This window comes from Ranitomeya variabilis, chromosome 5, assembly GCF_051348905.1.
Source record: "Ranitomeya variabilis isolate aRanVar5 chromosome 5, aRanVar5.hap1, whole genome shotgun sequence".
Lineage (NCBI taxonomy): Eukaryota > Metazoa > Chordata > Amphibia > Anura > Dendrobatidae > Ranitomeya > Ranitomeya variabilis.
In genome coordinates, this window is record NC_135236.1 from 674,293,264 (window position 1) to 674,315,682 (window position 22,419).

Here is a 22,419-nt window from a genome sequence, read left to right on the forward strand (position 1 = left end):
CATAGTACATTTCCCTACACATAGTATACTGCCCCCCACAGTAAATTCTTCCACACACAAGATGCCTCTGCAGAGGTTCTCACACAAAGTATTTTGCCCCGAAAGTACATTACTCCACACACATATAGCATAATGCCCCACAAATCCCTTTCATGTTATAATGCCCCTACACAATATGATGTCCCCCATAGTTCCTTTCACACAGTATGATGCACAAGCATCATAACTACACAAACATCACACTCGCCTGTTACATCCTTACTCGCTGCTATTGTGTTAATGGCTTCTGCTGCCAGTCAAGGTAGTGCTCGAAAACCTGCCAAGATCTTTAGATCTTTGAGCATTCAATGGTCAGGTGACCATAATGTCCTGGCAGGACCTCCAGACTTTACCTAGATGGAATATTGATCAAAGACCTGTCGTTTCACTGCGACACCAATATGTTCAACTCCATCGGTGTACTTAGGACAGAGATAAAGTTAAAGGCCAAAACTCCTAGGATAGCTCCCCAAATTCGGGACTATCCTGTTTGATCGAGAATGGTTGGAAGGTATGAGATAGTTTGTCTTACAACACAACAGTGAAGAAAAATTGTGAGAAAAATAAAACACAAATATTTTTGATATGGAGACAGAAGAGCAGCACACGTCAATAAGGCAGGGCCAGGTAGAGCCATATAGATGTCAACTGATGCTGCTTGGGTGGTCATTGTGGTTTTACTCCTGCTTCTGTTATTTTTTTTAATTATGCAGAAGCAAACCGCCAATATTGCTACAAGAATAAAAAAAACATTTCTTGATTGTTTTCTTTTAGGCCTCCTTCACATGTCCATATAAAACGCATAAAATAACGGTACTGGTGTCATCAGAGTGTCCGTTTTTACCATCAGTGTTTTTCCAGTATGGATAAAGAAAGAAAGAAATGACAAAGCTTCTCCTATACTTTGCAATATTAAACACGGGCAGCACACGTATGGCAGGCAGATGCCATTTGTGTGCTGTTCTTGTTTTTCACGATCCCATAGACTTGTAATGACCCTCGTCATCTTTATTAGTCAAATTTGATGTATGTCCATGCCATACTAATGGGTAAATGTACATAGGGATGGCAATAATAGAAAGCTGCTAATTGCAGTTTGCTACAAGCCTCCTAATATAGCTGAACAGGTAGAAGATGAAATGCTGCAACAAATTAAAAAGGCAGAAAACAGTAACAGGGTTCGTATAATGGGGGATTTTAACTATCCAGACATTCAATGGGATATAGAATCTTCTGGTTGTGCTAAAATCTACAATTTCTTATCCACAGTTCAAGACAAATACCTTTCTCAGCTTGTAGATGAACCACCCAGGGGAGGTAAGATGCTGGATCCGGTTCTGTCAAATAGACCAGATACAATTTCAGATGTACAGGTCAGGGAGCATTTGGGATGCAGTGACCATAACATGGTAAGTTTCATTGTAATTTTCAATGAAACATTAAAAAGGGGAAATGCCAAAACCTGGATCTTTAGGTAAGCTGATTTTAACAAATTAAGTGAAGAGCTTAATCATGTAGACTGAGACCACGTTATGGTAACTGGGGATACCAAATATAAATGGGACATTTTTAAGTATAATACTTCTAGAATCTTGCAGAAAACGTATACCCTCTAGTAATAAAATGTCAGGGAATTAAAAATCCTGATTATGGATAAATTAAATAGTACAAAGTTTAATAAGACAAAAACAAAGGGCATTCAGAATCTTGAAAGCCGAAAATACTGAAATAGAAATAGCATTTCAGGAGTATAAAGATCTTAATATGAAATGTATAAAAGAAATCAAGCTAGCAAAGTTATCTACAGAGAAACAAATCACCAAAGACATTAAAATAAATCCACCAAATTTTTTTAAATACATCAATGCCAAAAGAGAAAAAACAGATGGTATTGGCCCCTTAAAAGATGACAATAACAAAATAATCATAGAGGACAAAGGAAAGGCTGAGATATTTAAAGGCCCCGTCTCACATATCGATTTACCAACGATCACGACCAGCGATACGACCTGGCCGTGATCGTTGGTAAGTCGTTGTGTGGTCGCTGGGGAGCTGTCACACAGACAGCTCTCTCCAGCGACCAACGATCAGGGGAACGACTTCGGCATCGTTGAAACTGTCTTCAACGATGCCGAAGTCCCCCTGCAGCACCCGGGTAACCAGGGTAAACATCGGGTTACTAAGCGCAGGGCCGCGCTTAGTAACCCGATGTTTACCCTGGTTACCAAAAAAAACAAACACTACATACTCCATCTGATGCCCGTCAGGTCCCTTACCGTCTGCTTCCTGCTCTGACAGTGTCGCCGTACAGTGAGAGCAGAGCGCAGCGGTGACGTCACTGCTGTGATCTGCTCTCACTGTACGGCCGGATCTCAGTCAGAGCAGGAAGCAGACGGCAAGGGACCTGACGGACATCAGATGGTGAGTATGTACTGTTTTTTTTTTTTTTACATTTACGCTGGTAACCAGGGTAAACATCGGGTTACTAAGCGCGGCCCTGCGCTTAGTAACCCGATGTTTACCCTGGTTACCAGTGAAGACATCGCTGGATCGGTGTCACACACACCGATTCAGCGATGTCAGCGGGACCTCAACGACCAAAAAAAGGTCCAGGCCATTCCGACACGACCAGCGATCTAACAGCAGGGGCCTGGTCGCTGGTACGAGTCACATATAGCGAGATCGCTACTGAGGTCGCTGTTGCGTCACAAAACTTGTGACTCAGCAGCGATCTCGCTAGCGATCTCGCTATGTGAGACGGGGCCTTAACAGGCACTTTTTATCAGTGTGAATGAACTGTCCATTACAGGGAGCATTTAACAAGGCAAAAATCAAAGTTCACAACCTGATATAACTAGTTTAAAGGCCCCGTCTCACATAGCGAGATCGCTAGCGAGATCGCTGCTGAGTCACAAGTTTTGTGACGCAACAGCGACCTCAGTAGCGATCTCGCTATGTGTGACACGTACCAGCGACCAGGCCCCTGCTGTGAGATCGCTGGTCGTGTCGGAATGGCCTGGACCTTTTTTTGGTCGTTGAGGTCCCGCTGACATCGCTGAATCGGTGTGTGTGACACCGATCCAGCGATGTCTTCACTGGTAACCAGGGTAAATGTAAAAAAAAAAAAAAACAGTACATACTCACCATCTGATGTCCGTCAGGTCCCTTGCCGTCTGCTTCCTGCTCTGACTGAGATCCGGCCGTACAGTGAGAGCAGAGCGCAGCGGTGACGTCACCGCTGCGCTCTGCTCTCACTGTATGGCGGCACTCAGAGCAGGAAGCAGACGGCAAGGGACCTGACGGACATCAGATGGTGAGTATGTAGTGTTTGTTTTTTTTGGTAACCAGGGTAAACATCGGGTTACTAAGCGCGGCCCTGCGCTTAGTAACCCGATGTTTACCCTGGTTACCCGGGTGCTGCAGGGGGACTTCGGCATCGTTGAAGACAGTTTCAACGATGCCGAAGTCGTTCCCCTGATCGTTGGTCGCTGGAGAGAGCTGTCTGTGTGACAGCTCCCCAGCGACCACACAACGACTTACCAACGATCACGGCCAGGTCGTATCGCTGGTCGTGATCGTTGGTAAATCGCTATGTGAGACGGGGCCTTAACACAAAAAGAAGTACACCTACATCTGAGCAATTTACATATTGACAAATCCCCCCAGCCGAGATGGATTTCATCCATGGATACTGAGGGAAATGAGCTCAATAATTGATAGACCACTGTATCTCATAGGGCTCATTTCCACTTGCGAGGAAAACGGACGAGTGCAATCCGATAAAAAATCGGATTGTTATTCAACAGGTGTCTTTTCATTTGCGATTTTTTTCTCTGCCGAAATCGGACTACGATTTGCTGCGAGTCTCGGACGAGACAAGCCGTATTCCATCCGTTTTTTATGGATACCTGACCATTCTGTGGCCTAGAACACTGTAAATAGTCCTGTAAATGACTATAAAAATATTTGGCGAGAAAAAAACGGATTGCATACGAATGTCATACGGATGTAAAACGGATGGTGCAATTAAAAATCGCATTGCAATCGCATAACACTCGCATGACAACCGCATACGTTACATCCGTTTTTTCGGTCCAGATCACGGACCGTTTTTTGGCTCCCAAGTGGAAATGAGCCCTCACTCTTAGACTCTCTTGTACCAGGGGTGGTGCCACAGGATTGGAGAATGGACCACGTGGCACCGATATTTAAGAAAGGTAAGAAGATAGATCCAGGCAACTACCACCCAGTAAGCCTGACATCAGTAGTGTGTCAAATTTTTGAGGGCATTGTAAGAGATGACCTGCAGAAATATATTGTAGATAATATAATAATTGACAACCAGCATGGATTCATGAAGAATAAGTTGTGTCTAACTAACATGTTGGGTTTCTATGAGGAGGTAAGTGCAAATCTGGATGTTGGTAATGCAGCTGATGTGATTTATCTGGACTTTGCAAAGGCATTTGATACTGTGCCATATAACAGCCTTATACTGAAGGTCCAGAAGTAAGAACTGGGAGAAACTGTATGCAGATGGGTAATCAATTGGCTAAATGACTGGAAACAAAGAGTCGTCATAAATGGTACATTCTCTAAATGGGATATAGTCAGCAGTGGGGTACCACAGGGATCTGTGCTAGGACCAATTATTTTTATCCTCTTATTAATGACCTTGTGGATTGGATTGAGAGTAAAGTGTCAGTCTTTGTTGACGGCACCAAACTATGTAAGATATTATCTGACCTTCACCATACAATATTGCAAAACAATCTGAATAATATGACTGAATGGGTATAAACACTTGGCAAATGAGGTGTAATGTAGATAAATGTAAAGCAATGCAACCTGGACAGAGTGATCCTATTGCTGCATATACAATAAATGAGAGTATACTTGGGACCATAGAACAGAAGAAGGACGGAGGATTCTGTTTACTATTCAGCTAAGCAGCAGGACTCAATGTCAAGCAGCAGCCGCAAAAACAAACAAGATTTTAGGATACATAAAAATCCTTTGCTAGGTGAAGAGAATGGGGCATCAGACTGCGCTGCTCTCCTGTCAGGATAATGTACCAGAGAAGTCCAAGTAGATGTAACAGAAAATAGACTTTATTTCTACGCGTTTCGTGGTGATCACACCACTTCCTCAGGACAGTCTAGATAGATGCCCCATTCTCTTCACCTAGCAAAGGATCATCACATCGGGGCTTGCAGCAGCCGCCAATGCTAAGTGCAGTCGTTTTGTCTTACACAACCATAATAGGTGAGTGAATTCATACTATCTCTCACGAATATAACCTTTTTTCTCGGATAAGACCCTATTTGCGCTCTATATTCCCTCTAGCTATCCAGGATACATAAAAAGAGAGAGAAAATTTTGTGATCGCAATGTATTATTAACCCCTTATAAATCACTGGTGAGGCCATATCTAGAATATGGGATACGGTTTTGGGCTCCATATTTTAAAAAGGATATTCAGAAGTTACAATTAGTTCAACCACGGGCAACTAGATTATTACAAGGGATGGAGGCTGCTCATATGAGGAGAGGTTGGAAAAGTTGAGCTTGTTTAGCTTAGAAAAAAGACACCTCAGAGGGGATCTAATTTACTTGTGTGGTTAGTACAAAGGACGGCACATGACTTGTTCCTTCCAAAGACCGTACTAAGGACCAGGGGGCACTAATTACGGATGAAAGAAAGGTGATTCTGACAGCTAAATAGGAAAGGGTTCTTTACAGTTAGAGAAGTCAGATTGTGGAATGTCCGACCACAAGAGGTAGTAATGGCTGGCACTATAACAGCTTTTAAAAAAGGGCTGGATGATTTCCTTGATACACATAACATTGCTGGTTATAGTTAAATTAGTGACGAAATGTACAATTGGTAGAGAAAGGTTGAACTTGATGGATCTAGGTCTTTTTTCAATCTATTTAACTACAGTCATGGCCAAAAGTATTGACACCCCTGCAATTCTGTCAGATAATACTCAGTTTCTTCCTGAAAATGATTGCAAACACAAGTTCTTTGGTATTATTATCTTCATTTAATTTGTCTTAAATGAAAAAACACAAAAGAGAATGAAGCAAAAAGCAAAAACTGATCATTTCACACAAAACTCCAAAAATGGGCCAGACAAAAGTATTGGCACCCTCAGCCTAATACTTGGTTGCACAACCTTTAGCCAAAATAACTGCGACCAACCGCTTCCGGTAACCATCAATGAGTTTCTTACAATGCTCTGCTGGAATTTTAGACCATTCTTCTTTGGCAAACTGCTCCAGGTCCCTGATATTTGAAGGATGCCTTCTCCAAACTGCCATTTTTAGATCTCTCCACAGGCGTTCAGTGGGATTCAGGTCTGGACTCATTGCTGGCCATCTTAGAAGTCTCCAGTGCTTTCTCTCAAACCATTTTCTAGTGCTTTTTGAAGTGTGTTTTGGGTCTGACCCATGACCTCTGAGGGAGACCCAGCTTTCTCACACTGGGCCCTACATTATGCTACAAAATTTGTTGGTAGTCTTCAGACTTCATAATGCCATGCACACGGTCAAGCAGTCCAGTGCCAGAGGCAGCAAAGCAACCCCAAAACATCAGGGAACCTCTGCCATGTTTGACTGTAGGGACCGTGTTCTTTTCTTTGAATGCCTCTTTTTTTCTCCTGTAAACTCTATGTTGATGCCTTTGCCCAAAAAGCTCTACTTTTGTCTCATCTGACCAGAGAACATTCTTCCAAAACTTTTAGGCTATGTGCACACGTTCAGGATTTCTTGCAGAAAATTCTGGAGAATTCCGGACATTTTCTGCAAGAAATCCGCAAGAAAACCGCGTGCGTTTTTGCCGCGGTTTTGACGCGTTTTTGCCGCGGTTTTGACGCGTTTTTGCCGCGGGTTTTTCCGGACACTTCCCAATGCATTTTAAGTGGGAAATCCGCAAAAAAAACGCAAAATTAATGAACATGCTGCGTTTTTTACCGCGATGCGTTTTTACCGCGGAAAAAACCGCATCATGTGTACAAAAAGTGCAGAATTCATTAAAAATGATAGGATGCATAATATAAGCAGATTATTTGCGGTTTTATAGCGTTTTTATAGGGAAAAAACGCGAAAAAAACGCGAATAATCTGCATCGTGTGAACACAGCCTTAGGCTTTTTCAGGTAAGTTTTGGCAAACTCCAGCCTGGCTTTTTTATGTCTCGGGGTAAGAAGTGGGGTCTTCCTGGGTCCTACCATACAGTCCCTTTTCATTCAGATGCCGACGGATAGTAGGGGTTGGCACTGTTGTACCCTCGGACTGCAGGGCAGCTTGAACTTGTTTGGATGTTAGTCGAGGTTCTTTATCCAACATCCGCACAATCCTGTGTTGAAATCTCCTGTCAATTTTTCTTTTCCGTCTTTGGTGATGGACTTGTAGCCTTGAGATTGCTCATGCTTCCTCACAATTTGGTTCCTCAAGTCCTCAGACAGTTCTTTGGTCTTCTTTCTTTTCTCCATGCTCAATGTGGTGCACACAAGGACACAGGACAGAGGTCGAGTCAACTTTAATCCATGTCAACTGGCTGCAAGTGTGATTTAGTTATTGCCAACACCTGTTAGGTGCCACAGGTAACTTACAGGGGCTGTTAATTACAAAAATTAGAGAAGCATCACATGATTTTTCCAACAGCGCCAATACTTTTGTCCACCCCCTTTTTTATGTTTGGTGTGGAATTATATCCAATTTGGCTTTAGGACAATTTTTTTTTGTGTTTTTTCATTTAAGACAAATTAAATGAAGATAATAATAACAAATAATTTGTGTTTGCAATCATTTTCAGGAAGAAACTGAGTATTATCTGACAGAATTGCAGGGGTGTCAATACTTTTGGCCATGACTGTATGTAATTACTTCAAGAACACCATCCAATAAACTGTGTGATGATGCAGTATATATTAGGATTTGGGACCCTAGTTTTAATTTAACTAGGAGCACTAAACAGGCCACCATAATAGGCACACGAGGAAGGATAAGCATTTATTCATCAGCATAGTAAAAAGGCATATCGGCCTTCACAGTAAAGATATATTGCTGAAGTAATGATCCTGCCCTTAAGGAAAAACCAGGGAAATATGATGCAAGAAGACAAACAAGCAAAGGGCAAAGTGTATAATGATAAGGAAAATGCTGGAACACACCCTGCTGCCAGTAACATCCATCACATTTGATTTCTCTGCTCTGACTGATCTCAGCCATGGCGTCTGCTGATCTGAGACAGGAGCTAAACTGCTCCATCTGTATGAACATTTATACAGATCCTGTAACCCTGAAATGTGGACACAACTTCTGCCGGGTCTGTATTGATGGAGTGCGGGATACAGATGGCGGGTATGGAGATTATTCCTGTCCTGAATGTAGAGCAACATTTCAGAAGTGGCCTCCACTACAGAAGAACATAACTCTGTGTAATGTTGTGGAGAATGTCCAGTCTACTCAACTACATCATGAGGAGATCACCGGGATCTGCTGCACTTACTGTGTGGACTCTCCTGTACCTGCTGTTAAATCCTGTCTGGTGTGTGAGGCTTCTCTGTGTGAGAAACACCTAAAAGTTCACATCAAAACATCAGCAGATCACGTCCTAACAGAACCCAGCACTTCCCTGAAAAGCAGAAAATGTTCCATCCATAGGAAGATTCTGGAATATTACTGCACTGAGGACGCTGCTTGTATCTGTGTGTCCTGCAGTTCAGTTGGAGAACATAGGGGACACCGGGTGGAGATGCTGGATGAGGCCTCTGAGAAGAAAAAGAACAAACTGAAATACCTTGTTCGGAATCTGACCACAAAGAAAAATGAGACTGTGGAAAAAGTCCAGAGCCTGGAGGAACACAGGAGAAAATCTCAAGAAAAAGCATCTGGAGAAGCCAAGAGAGTCACTGCCCTGTGTACAGACATCAGGAGGCGGGTGGACGACCTGGAGAAGAAGGTCCTGAGTGAGATCTCCAGGCGGGAAGAGAAGATGTCATTGTCCCTGTCTAATGTGATCCAGAAGTTGGAAATAAAGAAGGACGAGCTGTCCAGGAAGATGAGGCACATTGAGGAGCTGTGTAACATGACGGATCCACTGACTGTCTTACAGGATCCAGACACCGGTGACTTGTGTGATCCTGAGGAGGAGGGAGATGAGGACACAGGGGTACATGATGGAGGTGATCGGGATGCTGAGCTGATCTCACACATATCACACACATTATCTGCTATGATAAGAGATATAAATGTGACCTTCTATGTGCAGGATCCTGCAGACATATTACTGGATGTAAACACGGCTGGTAATAATCTCCTTATATCAAACGACCTGAAAACTGCGACTTGGACAGAAATAAGACAGAATCGTCCAGAAACAGCAAAGAGATTCCAGTATTTTCAGGTGATGGACAGGAGGAGATTTACCTCAGGACGACATTACTGGGATGTGGAGATCAGTGAATCAAGTAACTGGATGGTGGGGATGTGTTATCCCAGTATGGACAGGAGGGGGCGTCAGTCATACCTTGGAAATAATAACAAGTCCTGGGGTTTATATAAAGGGCTGGGGAATATTAATCAGTATTCAGTGAAACATGACAGTAAAATGATCCGGTTATATCACCAGATCTCCAGTGATAGAGTCAGGATATGTCTGGATTATGAGGCCGGGCAGTTGTCCTTTTATGAGCTGTGTGACCCCATCAGACACTTACACACCTTCACTTTCACCTTCTCTGAGCCCCTTCATGCTGTGTTATATGTATGTAATGGTTCTGTAAAAATACCAGGAGGAGCAGCTGTGAGGAAACATCAACATAGAAGAAATCTATTCAGAGACTGGTAACATCATAGCGAGCGGAAAGTATGGTAGAACAATCAGCCACTGGGAGGATCCTCGTGACGGATCCGGTTACCTCTAGTATCGTACATGCGCTTTTTAATGTTCTATAATTTTGTCTCTTTCGAATATTCAAATAATCGTTTTTTTTTCTTAGGTATATGGGGCTTGTTTTTCATGTCCTTTTTATATTGCTTTTTTTTTTTACTGATATCGGGAAAATATATAAAAAAAAATAGAAAATATTTGTACATTTCTCACATTTTTTGATTTTTTTATTTTTACGACCTCAAGGGACCACTACAAACATTTACAATTGCATTCCCCTTTCCACAGAAATTATTTTGATGTATTGGACATTTTTGGGTGGAACTGGGCTAATCATAGCGATTTAGCCTGGCATTGCCTTTTTTATGCATTCTTTGATTTTATTATTGCTATTCTTTTTTCATATATTTTATACATTGTGCCCCCTTGCCCCTTGACTAAAACTTTGTGGGGGCATTTTAACATATCACTCCATTATTTTCTTTTGCTGATTTCCCATGTATCATAGGATGGTATGTTAGTTACAGCTACAAGGAAATATCTACCTCCTTGATGCATAGCAAAGATGACTGGGTTTCCTGGGACCCAGCAGCTCCTGTTCCCTCCCTACACCCAGTGATCACATGACCACAGGGTCTGGAGGAGGAAGCACTGTCAGTACTTCCTGATCTGTATACACAGCCCTAGTTCAGAGCTGTGTATACAGAGATGGAGAAGGTAGACATAATAATAAACCATGTTAATCTTCTCTCTGGGAAGTCTGGCTGTGTCTGAGGGCAGTTTTCCTCCCCACAGCTGCATGATCTTGTGAAAGCTGCTTAGACAGCATTTACATTTTAGAATAAGGGGTAAAGCCCGGATGTATAAAGAGTATGGGCAGTGCAGAAGTAGTTAAACTTTCTAACAAACTTCTAGTATTACACTTGTCAAAAGTAAAAGTGTATTAAAGCCAATTTGTCAACAGGTTTTTACCAATTAATCTGAGAGTATCGTAATGTAGGAGCAGAGACCCCGATTCGAGCGTTGTGTCTCTTTCTGGGCTGCTTTCTGTAATTGAAAAAAAAAACAGTTTTATCTTCAGGAGATTATCACTAGACGGCTAGTTTCCATTGCTTCCAGGTAATTCTCCATATGTATGAGCTCTATATAACCCCGCCCCTAGCACTGATTGGCTGCTTTCTACCTATGCACAGCGTATGCAGAAAGCTGTCAATCAGGAGTGTAGGTGGGGATATATAGATCTCAGAATTAGAGAACTGCTGGATCTGGAGCAGTGAAAACTGTGATTTTGTAAAAACTGCAACAAGAGCCCAGTAAGTGACAAATCGTTGAAATCATGGTCTTTGCCCCTACATCTTACTCCTCTCAGATTGGAAAGCAAAAACCTGGTGACAAATTCCTTTCAAAATGAGCAAATATCATTTTTTTTTTTAATTTCTGAGAAAATCCAGATTTGCACAAAACCCAAATATTTTATGATTTAATGAGTCTTATGAAGGGTCTGGTTATCGCTCTTCATATTTATGTGTTGTTTTTTCCATAATTCTTGTAAAATCGTCATAAAACACGACATCCTTACATCAGTCGGTTAATCTTCATCAGAAACTTCTGGTCATAGAACGGTCACAGCAAAATTGGATTAAAAATAGAAGGATTGCAGATTAGTGAATAAATTCGAGGATAATAAAATTTGTTTCGAGTTTCACTAAAATTCAGATTCACCAGAAACCCAATTTTTTTTTAGGATTTTGTTTGTTTTTAGGGCTCAGAATAGTTAAAAAGTAAAAAATAAAAACATTGCACTTACCTCATCCCTGACCTGTTCTGGCGCCGCATCTTCCTTTTTGGTCCTTTGTTGGCTCTAGTCTCCATCTTCCCTCTCCAGCACTGACTAGGCCACAAGTGACGTCATGAAGTGTGTAACCCTGCGACATCGTGCATCTCCTGAGGTAATCGGCAGCGTCCAATAGAAAAGCAGCTTTCCCGTGTGAGCTGTTCTTCTATTGGAGGAGGCAGATGGCCTGATCTGGTCACATGACCCTGCACCAGCAGCCATTTTATGGACAGACGTGCTGTACTGTCTGTGAGGAAAACTGCACTAACAAGAGGAAGCGGCCGAAGCTTCAATGTCCGGTATCAGAGCTCAGCTCCTATCACGTGAGAACCAGACACCTAAAGAGGGCGACCTTATAGATTCTTATTTTCTAGTAACATACAATAAGTCTGTATGATGTCAGCTACAGAGATGAGACCGGTGCTCCTCTTCTCAGTGACCAAAATGGCCGCTGCAGAGGCATGGGGAGAACGACGGAAAGTCTGACTTGTGCATTCCCTGCCTTTCTATTGGTGTGGGAAGGCTCGGCACAAGTGACGACTATTCTGTGCCCATCTGGAGACAGAGAACAAACAGGAGAGGTTTACACTTTCCACAGTTTTCTTCATGATTCTGCACCATCTTGGTCATGGAGAAACAGATCACTGTCCTTCCATTATACTAGCTATTGAGCCCATTCTACTCCCAGGTGGCTAACATTTTTATTGGTACATTTTTATTTTTACAGCATTTTTTGAAGACATTGTGTCTGTGAATTTGCATATACAGTGTCTGCAATAAAATGGCGGTATGCGCATTCGCTGACTCCGGACCCATTTTATTGAAGTAATATAGTATAACAGTGATGGCGAACCTTTTAGAGACTGAGTGCCCAAACTGCAACCGAAAACCCATTTATTTATTGCAAAGTGCCAACACGGCAATTTAACCTGAATACTGAGTTTTAGTTTAGAAAAAGCAACTCATACAGAGAGTGGCCAGGGGCAGCAGAGAGCAGGCAGGGGCAACAAAGTGCAGCCACAGACAGAAATAGGGGTACCAGACTACAGAAATAAGGAATATGCTCTTCCATCCAAGTATATGCTCCCCCCATCCTGCTGGCGCTGCTGTTATTCAATACATAGAAAAAAGAAACAAACATTAAACGCTCATACTCACCTTTCCTCCAGCTCCGGTAGCGTGTATAACCACGTACAGCCCTGGCTAGTTCGGGCGCTGCAAAATACTTCAGCTGCATGTGCATCTGAGGACACATCCGGCTGAAGTAGGGGCTGGTGCCGGCGGCATCTGCTGTACGGTGCTGTTTTACTGAAGACACTCTTTAATAAAATGGCGCCGTAGTACGTTGTGCATATGTTCTGACTACACCACCATACTGCGCAGGCATCGAGGCTTCGGACAGAAGGACACATTTCTGTTTCCATTTTGCTCTATCCAGAGGCGTAGCTGGGGTTTTGGTCCGGGGGGGCGAAGCTTCTGAGTGGGCCCCTAACCAGGTAACCTTGATTACAACTCGATGACGCACCCTAATAGTGGAGGAGACCTCAGCAGATGACCGCGCTATTACTGAAGATAATCTCTATATAACGACCAACATGGATATTACCGCCATATGGTCAGTGGTAAATACCAGCCCTTCAGAACATATACGAGATCACTGCACAGTTACAGATGGTGACTTACCATTGACGTTCTTTATGATGGAATCGTCACTTTTCCCGTCTTTTCCATCTGGCCCAGACCGACATGACAACTTCTTCCGGTAAGGACTCAGCTGCAGGAAATACAACAAAGACACATTTCTCTTCTCACATTCCAGCCATCACCATCTATTCCCAACCTGCACAAACTCCTCATCCTGCTGATATCCCAACACTGAGCCGCTGCTGCCGTATGTGTCCCTATTACTGCCCCTGATACCCCAATACTGAGCCGCTGCTGCCGTATGTGTCCTTATTACTGCACCTGATACCCCAATACTGAGCCACTGCTGCCGTATGTGTCCTTATTACTGCACCTGATACCCCAATACTGAGCCACTGCTGCCGTATGTGTCCTTATTACTGCACCTGATACCCCAATACTGAGCCTCTACTACTGTATCTGTCCCTATTACTGCACCTGATACCCCAATACTGAGCCGCTGATGCCATATGTGTCGCTATTACTGCACCTGATACCCCAGTACTGAGCCGCTGCTGCCGTATGTGTCGCTATTACTGCACCCGATACCCCAATACTGAGCCGCTGCTGCCATATGTGACCCTATTCCTGCACCTGATACCCCAATACTGAGCCGCTGCTGCCGTATGTGTCCTTATTACTGCACCTGATACCCCAATACTGAGCCGCTGCTGCCCTATGTGACCCTATTACTGCACCTACTCTGTGGTTCTCTGTACCCTCTAAATTCTAAAGCACCCCTCTATAATATAGTAATGCCGGGTGCAAGTGCCTTAGAAAACAGAGCCCACATTTTGCCCCCTAGAAAATAATAATGCCCTCTGTGTGCCCCTTTGATAGTCACAGTAACCTGAGTTCCCCTATTACAATAAGTGCCCACTTTACATTTAATAATGTCCTGAGTCTCCCCCCTGTACAGCTCCCCTATACACAGTATAATGCCCCCTAACTGTATAGTACCACCCACACAGTATACTGACCCGTTAGTAGCCTTCAAACTGATGGCTCCAACACTGTAATCCCCACACTGTATGATGGCCCCATAGATAACCTCCATATAGTATAATGTGCCAGATAGTCCTCAATATAGCACAAGGCAGCACCCCTATAGGCAGATCCTGTAGTATAAGGCAGCACCCCCCATAGGCAGATCCGATAGAATAAGGCAGCACACCCCAAAGGCAGATCCTGTAGAATAAGGCACCACTCCCCCCATAGGCAGATCCTGTAGAATAAGGCAGCACTCCCCCCATAAGCAGATCCTGTAGAATAAGGCAGCCCTCCCCCCATAGGCAGATCCTGTAGAATAAGGCAGCACTCCCCCCTATAGGCAGATCTTGTGTATAAGGCAGCACTCCCTCCCCATAGGCAGATACAGCAGAATAAGGCAGTACTCCCCCCTATAGGCAGATACTGTAGAATAAGGCAGCACTCTCCCCCATAGGCATATCCTGTATATAAGGCAGCACTCCCCCCCTATAGACAGATACTGTAGAATAAGGCAGCACTCCCCCCCTTATAGGCAAATCCTGTATATAAGGCAGCACTCCCCCCCTATAGGCAGATCCTGTGTATAAGGCAGCACTCCCCCATATAGGCAGATCCTGTGTATAAGGCAGCACTCCCCCTATAGGCAGATACTGTATATAAGGCAGCCCCCCCCTATAGGCAGATCCTGTAGATAAGGCAGCCCCCCCCCTATAGGCAGATCCTGTAGATAAGGCAGCACTCCCCCTATAGGCAGATCCTGTATATAAGGCAGCACACCCCCCCTATAGGCAGATACTGTATATAAGGCAGCACTCCCCCCCCTATAGGCAGATCATGTGTATAAGGCAGCACTCCCCCTTATAGGCAGATCCTGTAGAATAAGGCAGCCCCCCAGGCAGATCAAGCAGCCCCCCTCCCCCCTGGCAGATCAAGCAGCCCCCCTCCCCCCCTGGCAAATCAAGCAGCCCCCCTCCCCCCCTGCAGATCAAGCAGCCCCCATATAAAACAGTAAAGAAATACTCACCTCTCTTCCTCCTTGTTCCAGCGGCGCTCCCTACTCCTGCTCATCTGGCAGCGGGCGCTGGGCGGTGACGTCATTGCGCTCGCTGTCAGACGGTGTGGGGGATGATGGGAGGAGCGCAGCGCTCCTTCCCTCATCACTGCGGTGAGCTGTATCGGCTAGATGCCGATACAGCTCACCATGCAATGACAGGCGGGGGGCCCACTGCTGGCACCGGGCCCCCGCCGCCTGCTCAGGGGCCCCATAGCGGCAGAGCAGGGGATCGATTCTCCCTGCCGCAGAATGTAACTGCATCGGCGCGCTGCGAGCAGTACAGTTACAGTAGCGTAGCTCCGGGTGGGCCCCCTCAGAGCGCGGGGCCCGGGGCGATGGCCCCCTCTGCCCCCCCGGTAGCTACGCTACTGGCTCTATCTCTCTGTGTCTTTAGATCTGTTGCTCTGCCTGATGGAGGGTCCTATATTGCTTTTATCTTCATGTCTTCGGTTTGTGTCGGTCAATAAAAGGTTTTATTTCAAATTCAAATGAAAAGAATCTTTATTGACAGCACATAATACACATTACCATCGCCAAAACTAGAGAGGAAATAAGGAACGGAGGGCTGGGGATTCTGGGAATGAGAGACAAAGGCGTTTCCAGGGTGCAGGCAGGGCCGGCTCCAGGTTTTTGAGGGCCCTGGGCAAAAGAGTCTGAGTGGGCCCCCCCCCCCTTTAACACATACCACGATTCTTGATGCACAAATACAGCAGAGAAATATAGGTAGAGTACAATGCCAGATTTCACTTCTTACATGAGTAATAGCTATTGTAAATTCTACAATACCATACAGCAGAGGCTTTATATAAGTCAACCCTTTATATGCCAAATTTTGTAACCTACTCCCTCTTCCACAGTTACCAGTAGGCATTTTATTGTTAGCTGAACTTGCTGCAAAGAAAAAACTACATACATTGAATATATGACAATTTTTTAGTGAAAAACTTTTTAAAGTAAACATTAGAAAGTACTAACGTAGAACATTTGTAAAATGCAAAATTGGTAGCCCACGTAGTATATAACACAGCCCACATAGTATATAATATAGCCCACGTAGTATATAACACAGCCCACGTAGCATATAACACAGCTCACGTAGTATATAACACAACCCACATAGTATATAGCACAGCCAAGTAGTATATAACACAGCCCACGTAGCATATACTGTAACACAGCCATGTAGTATATAACACAGCCCACGTAGTATATAACACAGCCCATGTAGTATATAACACAGCCCATGTAGTATATAGCACAGCCACGAAGCATATAACACAGCCCACATAGTATATAACACATACGATGTAGTATATAGCACGGCCACGCAGTATATAACACAGCCCACGTAGCATATAACACAGCCCACATAGTATATAGCACAGCCACGTAGTATATAGCACAGCCACGTAGTATATAACACAGCCTATAATAGTATATAGCACAGCCACATAGCATATAACACAGCCCATGTAGCATATAACACAGCCCATGTAGTCACGTAGCATACAGCACAGCCATGTAGTATATAGCACAGCCCGCATCTCCTCCCCCGAGAATGGCCCCACAGTCCAGTACTCACTGTTATAGCAAACAAAAACACACTCCTCACCTCTCCTCATGCCCGCGCCCCGCTGCTCCCTGCTCCTGTCTCAGCGGCTGCACTGTCTGGCACACAGTGAGTGCGCGATGATGTCATCGCGCACCTGCAGTGTTAGAGGCAGAGGGAATGATGGAAGAGGGAGCTCAGCTGACGTTTTCTCCTCCATTGTTGCTTTGAACTGTACAGACGCCGGTATAGTTCAATGCGCAGGCGGCAGGCGGGCCCCCCTGTCTCACAGGGGCCCCATAGTGGCTGCGTGATGTGCCACTAGCTGAGCGCCCCTTGGGGAGCGGGGGCCCTAGGAAGCTGCCTGCCCCTAATGCCGGCCATGCCTGCAGGTGCCCCCCGGAGCCTCAGTGACCGTATCGTGAATGGGCCCCTTTGTCTCGCCAGGGCGCCAGCACTTGCCCGGGTGCGCCGGGTGCTGACGCCAGCCCTGGGTGCAGGTATAGAAATTCATAGCGTATCAGTCTATGGCCACATTCACACGGTTACTCCAAGGTGGTGTTTTCAGAAATACTGCCAGTGCCACGAGCGTCACTAGAGAGACGGGGGTCTTAGGGAAATAAATAAGTGGCTTAGAAATTGGTGCAGGAAGGAAGGTTTTGGGTTCCTGAAGAACTGGGCCAACTTTTCTGTCGACTACAGCCTCTATGGGGAGGGTGCAACTGTGTTTGGGTAAAAAATGGTAAGATGGATGGAGGAGCTCTTAAACTAGGATCTGGGAGGAGGAAGGGTAGTTGTGCTAATAAGGGGAAAAATAGAGGCAACAGAGAGAGTGAAGCAGTATGGGTAAATGAGGATTTAGGGGGCTGGGATATGTAAGGAAAGCAGGGAGCTGAGTATGAGTAACAAATATGCTAATATTATTAAATGTCTGCTGGCAAATGCAAGAAGTCTTGCAAACAAAATGAATGAACTGGAGACTCTTACGATGGTCACAGAATACGATGGGCAGGGCCGTATTTGCCACTAGGCACTTGAGGGCACGTGCCTAGGGCGCCAGGATGCGGGGGGTCACCGCCCGCCCATACAAGATGGGAGGAGGGGGAGCCGAGCCATGCATACAAGATGGGAGGGGGGAGCTGAGCCATGCATAAAAGGATGGGAGGAGGGGGAGCCGAGCCTTGCATACAAGATAGGAGGGAGGGAGCCATGCATATGCCGCGCCCCAGGGTCCTGGTCGTCACAGTGGTATTGCTTTCCTCTCGGGGAGAGTGATGCTACGTTTGGAGGAAAAAAAGGATAACTGCATCCAGGTATCACAAACATGCAAGACATTCACAGAGCTGTAGCTCCCAGAAAGAGACATTGAAAGGCAGAATTGTATTGCAGCAAGCATGAAGGAAAGCAAAGCAAAGGAGAGGATACCAGAAGGGGACCAGCCCTGTTGTGATTTTGCTTTTTGCTCCCTCTAGTGGTCATTAGTGATTTGACTCTGGAGCGTCTGTCTTTTCCTATATCCTCACCTGGGCCGTTAGTTCAGGGGCGTTGCTATATAAGCTCCCTGGACCTTCAGTTCTATGCCTGGCATCGTTGAAATCAGAGCTAATCTGCTGTGCTCTTGTCCTCTGATCCTGGTTCCTGTTTTTCAAGCTAAGTCTGCTTCTTTGCTTTTTGCTTTTGTTTTGTTTGGTATTTTTGTCCAGCTTGTTCCTATCTGTATCCTGACCTTTGCTGGAAGCTCTAGGGGGCTGGTGTTCTCCCCCCGGACCGTTAGACGGTTCGGGGGTTCTTGAATCTCCAGCGTGGATTTTTATAGGGTTTTTGTTGACCAGATAAGTTATCTTGCTATATTCTGCTATTAGTAAGCTGGCCTCTCTTTGCTGAACCTGGTTCATTTCTGTGTTTGTCATTTCCTCTTACCTCACCGTTATTATTTGTGGGGGGCTTGTATTTTGCTTTGGGGTCCCTTTCTCTGGAGGCAAGAGAGGTCTTTGTTTTCTTCTCCTAGGGGTAGTTAGATTCTCCGGCTGGCGCGAGTCATCTAGCGATCACCGTATGCATGATCCCCGGCTACTTCTAGTGTTGGCGTTAGGAGTAGCTATTTGGTCAACCCAGTTACCACAGCCCTATGAGCTGGATTTTTGTATCTTGCAGACTTACACGTTCCTCTGAGACCCTGTCCACTGGGGTCATAACAGTATGCCAGGCCAGTATTAAATGTTTAATGCATTGCAGAAGTGGGATTATAAGAAAGAAAATTTTGAGTTTTTTTTTTCCCTCTCTCATTTTTTTTTTTCTTTTCCCCTTTACCTCAGAGTGGCTTAAGCTTGCTGCAGACATGAATGTCCAGACCTTGATTACAAGTGTGGACCAGCTTGCCGCTCGTGTGCAGGGTATACAAGATTATGTTACCAGAAATCCTAGGTCTGAACCCAAGATTCCGATTCCTGAACTGTTTTCAGGAGACCGATTTAAGTTTAGGAATTTCAGGAATAATTGTAAATTATTTTTGTCCCTGAAACCTTGTTCGTCTGGAGACTCTGCTCAACAAGTAAAAATTGTTATTTCATTCTTACGGGGTGACCCTCAGGATTGGGCTTTTTCGTTGGCGCCAGGAGATCCGGCATTGGCTGATATTGATGCGTTTTTTCTGGCGCTCGGTTTACTTTATGAGGAACCCAATCTTGAGATTCAGGCAGAGAAAGCCTTGCTGGCTATGTCTCAGGGCCAGGACGAGGCTGAGGTGTATTGCCAAAAATTTCGGAAATGGTCCGTGCTGACACATTGGAACGAGTGTGCACTGGCCGCTAATTTTAGAAATGGCCTTTCTGAGGCCATTAAGAATGTTATGGTGGGTTTTCCCATTCCCACAGGTCTGAATGATACCATGTCCCTGGCTATTCAAATTGACCGGCGGTTGCGGGAGCGCAAAACCGCAAATTCCCTCATGTTGTTGTCTGAACAGACACCTGATGTGATGCAATGTGATAGAAAAACCGCAAATTCCCTCATGGTGTTGTCTGAACGGACACCTGATTTGATGCAATGTGATAGAATCCTGACTAGAAATGAGAGGAAAATTCATAGACGCCGGAATGGCTTGTGCTACTACTGTGGTGATTCTACACATGTTATCTCAGCATGCTCTAAACGTATATCTAAGGTTGTTAGTCCTGTCACCGTTGGTAATTTGCATCCTAAGTTTATTCTGTCTGTAACTTTGATTTGCTCACTGTCATCTTATCCTGTCATGGCGTTTGTAGATTCAGGTGCTGCCCTGAGTCTTATGGATCTCTCATTTGCTAAGCGCTGTGGTTTTATTCTTGAACCATTAGAAAATCCTATCCCTCTTAGGGGTATTGATGCTACGCCATTGGCAGAAAATAAGCCGCAGTATTGGACACAGGTTACCATGTGCATGACTCCTGAACACCGCGAGGTGATACGTTTTCTCGTTCTACATAAAATGCATGATTTGGTTGTTTTGGGGCTGCCATGGTTACAGACCCATAATCCAGTCCTTGACTGGAAGGCTATGTCAGTGTCTAGTTGGGGCTGTCGTGGTATTCATGAGGATTCCCTGCCTGTGTCTATTGCTTCTTCTACGCCTTCGGAAGTTCCGGAGTACTTGTCTGATTATCAGGATGTCTTTAGCGAGTCCAGGTCCAGTGCATTGCCTCCTCATAGGGAATGTGACTGTGCAATAGATTTGATTCCAGGCAGTAAATTTCCTAAGGGAAGACTGTTTAATCTGTCGATACCTGAACATACCGCTATGCGTTCATATATCAAGGAGTCTCTGGAGAAAGGACACATCCGTCCGTCTTCTTCCCCTCTTGGTGCGGGATTCTTTTTTGTGGCTAAAAAGGACGGATCTTTGAGGCCTTGTATTGACTATCGGCTTTTAAATAAGATCACTGTCAAATTTCTGTATCCTTTGCCGCTGTTGTCTGACTTGTTTGCCCGGATTAAAGGTGCCAAGTGGTTTACCAAGATAGACCTTCGTGGTGCGTACAACCTTGTGCGCATTAAGCAAGGGGATGAATGGAAAACCGCATTCAATACGCCCGAAGGTCATTGTGAGTACTTGGTGATGCCTTTTGGGCTCTCTAATGCCCCTTCAGTTTTTCAGTCCTTTATGCATGACATTTTCCGGAACTATCTGGATAAATTTCTGATCGTTTATCTGGATGATATTCTGGTTTTTTCTGATAATTGGGACTCGTGTCATGATTCTCAATGGCGAGAGAACATAGCCCAGCATATATGAGAACTAGCTCTTGGAAGATGGAAACTATACTGACCATGAACTAAACCTGCCGCACAACTAGAAGTGGCCGGGTAGCATGCCTACGTTTTTTATCCCTAGATGCCCAGCGCCAGCCGGAGAACTACCTAATCCTAGCAGAGGAAAAGACAGTCCTGGCTCACCTCTAGAGAAATTTTCCCAAAAGGCAGACAGAGGCCCCCACATATATTGGCGGTGATTTTAGATGAAATGACAAACGTAGTATGAAAATAGGTTTAGCAAAATCGAGGTCCGCTTACTAGATAGCATGAAGACAGAAAGGGCACTTTCATGGTCAGCAGAAAACCCTATCAAAACACCATCCAGAAATTACTTTAAGACTCTAGCATTAACTCATAACACCAGAGTGGCAATTTCCGCTCACAAGAGCTTTCCAGACACAGTAACGAAACAGCAGCTGTGAACAGGAACAAAATGCAAAAACACACAAGGACAAAAGTCCAACTTAGCTAGGAGTTGTCTGGTAGCAGGAACATGCACAGAAGGCTTCTGATTACATTGTTGACCGGCATGAAACTGACAGAGGAGCAAGGTTATATAGCGACTCCCACATCCTGATAGGAGCAGGTGAACAGAGGGGATGATGCACACAAGTACAATTCCACAAGTGGCCACCGGGGGAGCCCAGAATCCAATTTCACAACAGTACCCCCCCCTCAAGGAGGGGGCACCGAACCCTCACCAGAACCACCAGGGCGATCAGGATGAGCCCTATGAAAGGCACGGACAAGATCGGAGGCATGAACATCAGAGGCAGTGACCCAAGAATTATCCTCCTGACCGTATCCCTTCCATTTGACCAGATACTGGAGTTTCCGTCTGGAAACACGAGAGTCTAAGATCTTTTCCACAACGTACTCCAACTCACCCTCAACCAACACCGGAGCAGGAGGCTCAACGGAAGGCACAGCCGGTACCTCATACCTGCGCAACAATGACCGATGAAAAACATTATGAATCGAAAAGGATGCAGGGAGGTCCAAACGGAAGGACACAGGGTTAAGAATCTCCAATATCTTGTACGGGCCGATGAACCGAGGCTTAAACTTAGGAGAAGAAACCCT

The 22,419-nt window shown here is 44.9% G+C and overlaps 1 protein-coding gene across 1 annotated transcript in view; it reads left to right on the top strand.

Annotated features, from left to right (window-relative positions):
- The window catches only part of LOC143775163 (uncharacterized), a 34,769-nt gene extending 22,920 nt beyond the window's left edge, over positions 1-11,849 (top strand). Inside the window, exons 2-3 of the mRNA XM_077263005.1 lie at positions 8,134-8,184; positions 8,259-11,849. Coding sequence (XP_077119120.1) covers positions 8,134-8,184; positions 8,259-9,894 — 1,687 coding nt within the window. The 3' untranslated portion in view covers positions 9,895-11,849. The remainder of the gene's footprint in view (positions 1-8,133; positions 8,185-8,258) is intronic.
- The last annotated feature ends 10,570 nt before the right edge of the window (positions 11,850-22,419 follow it).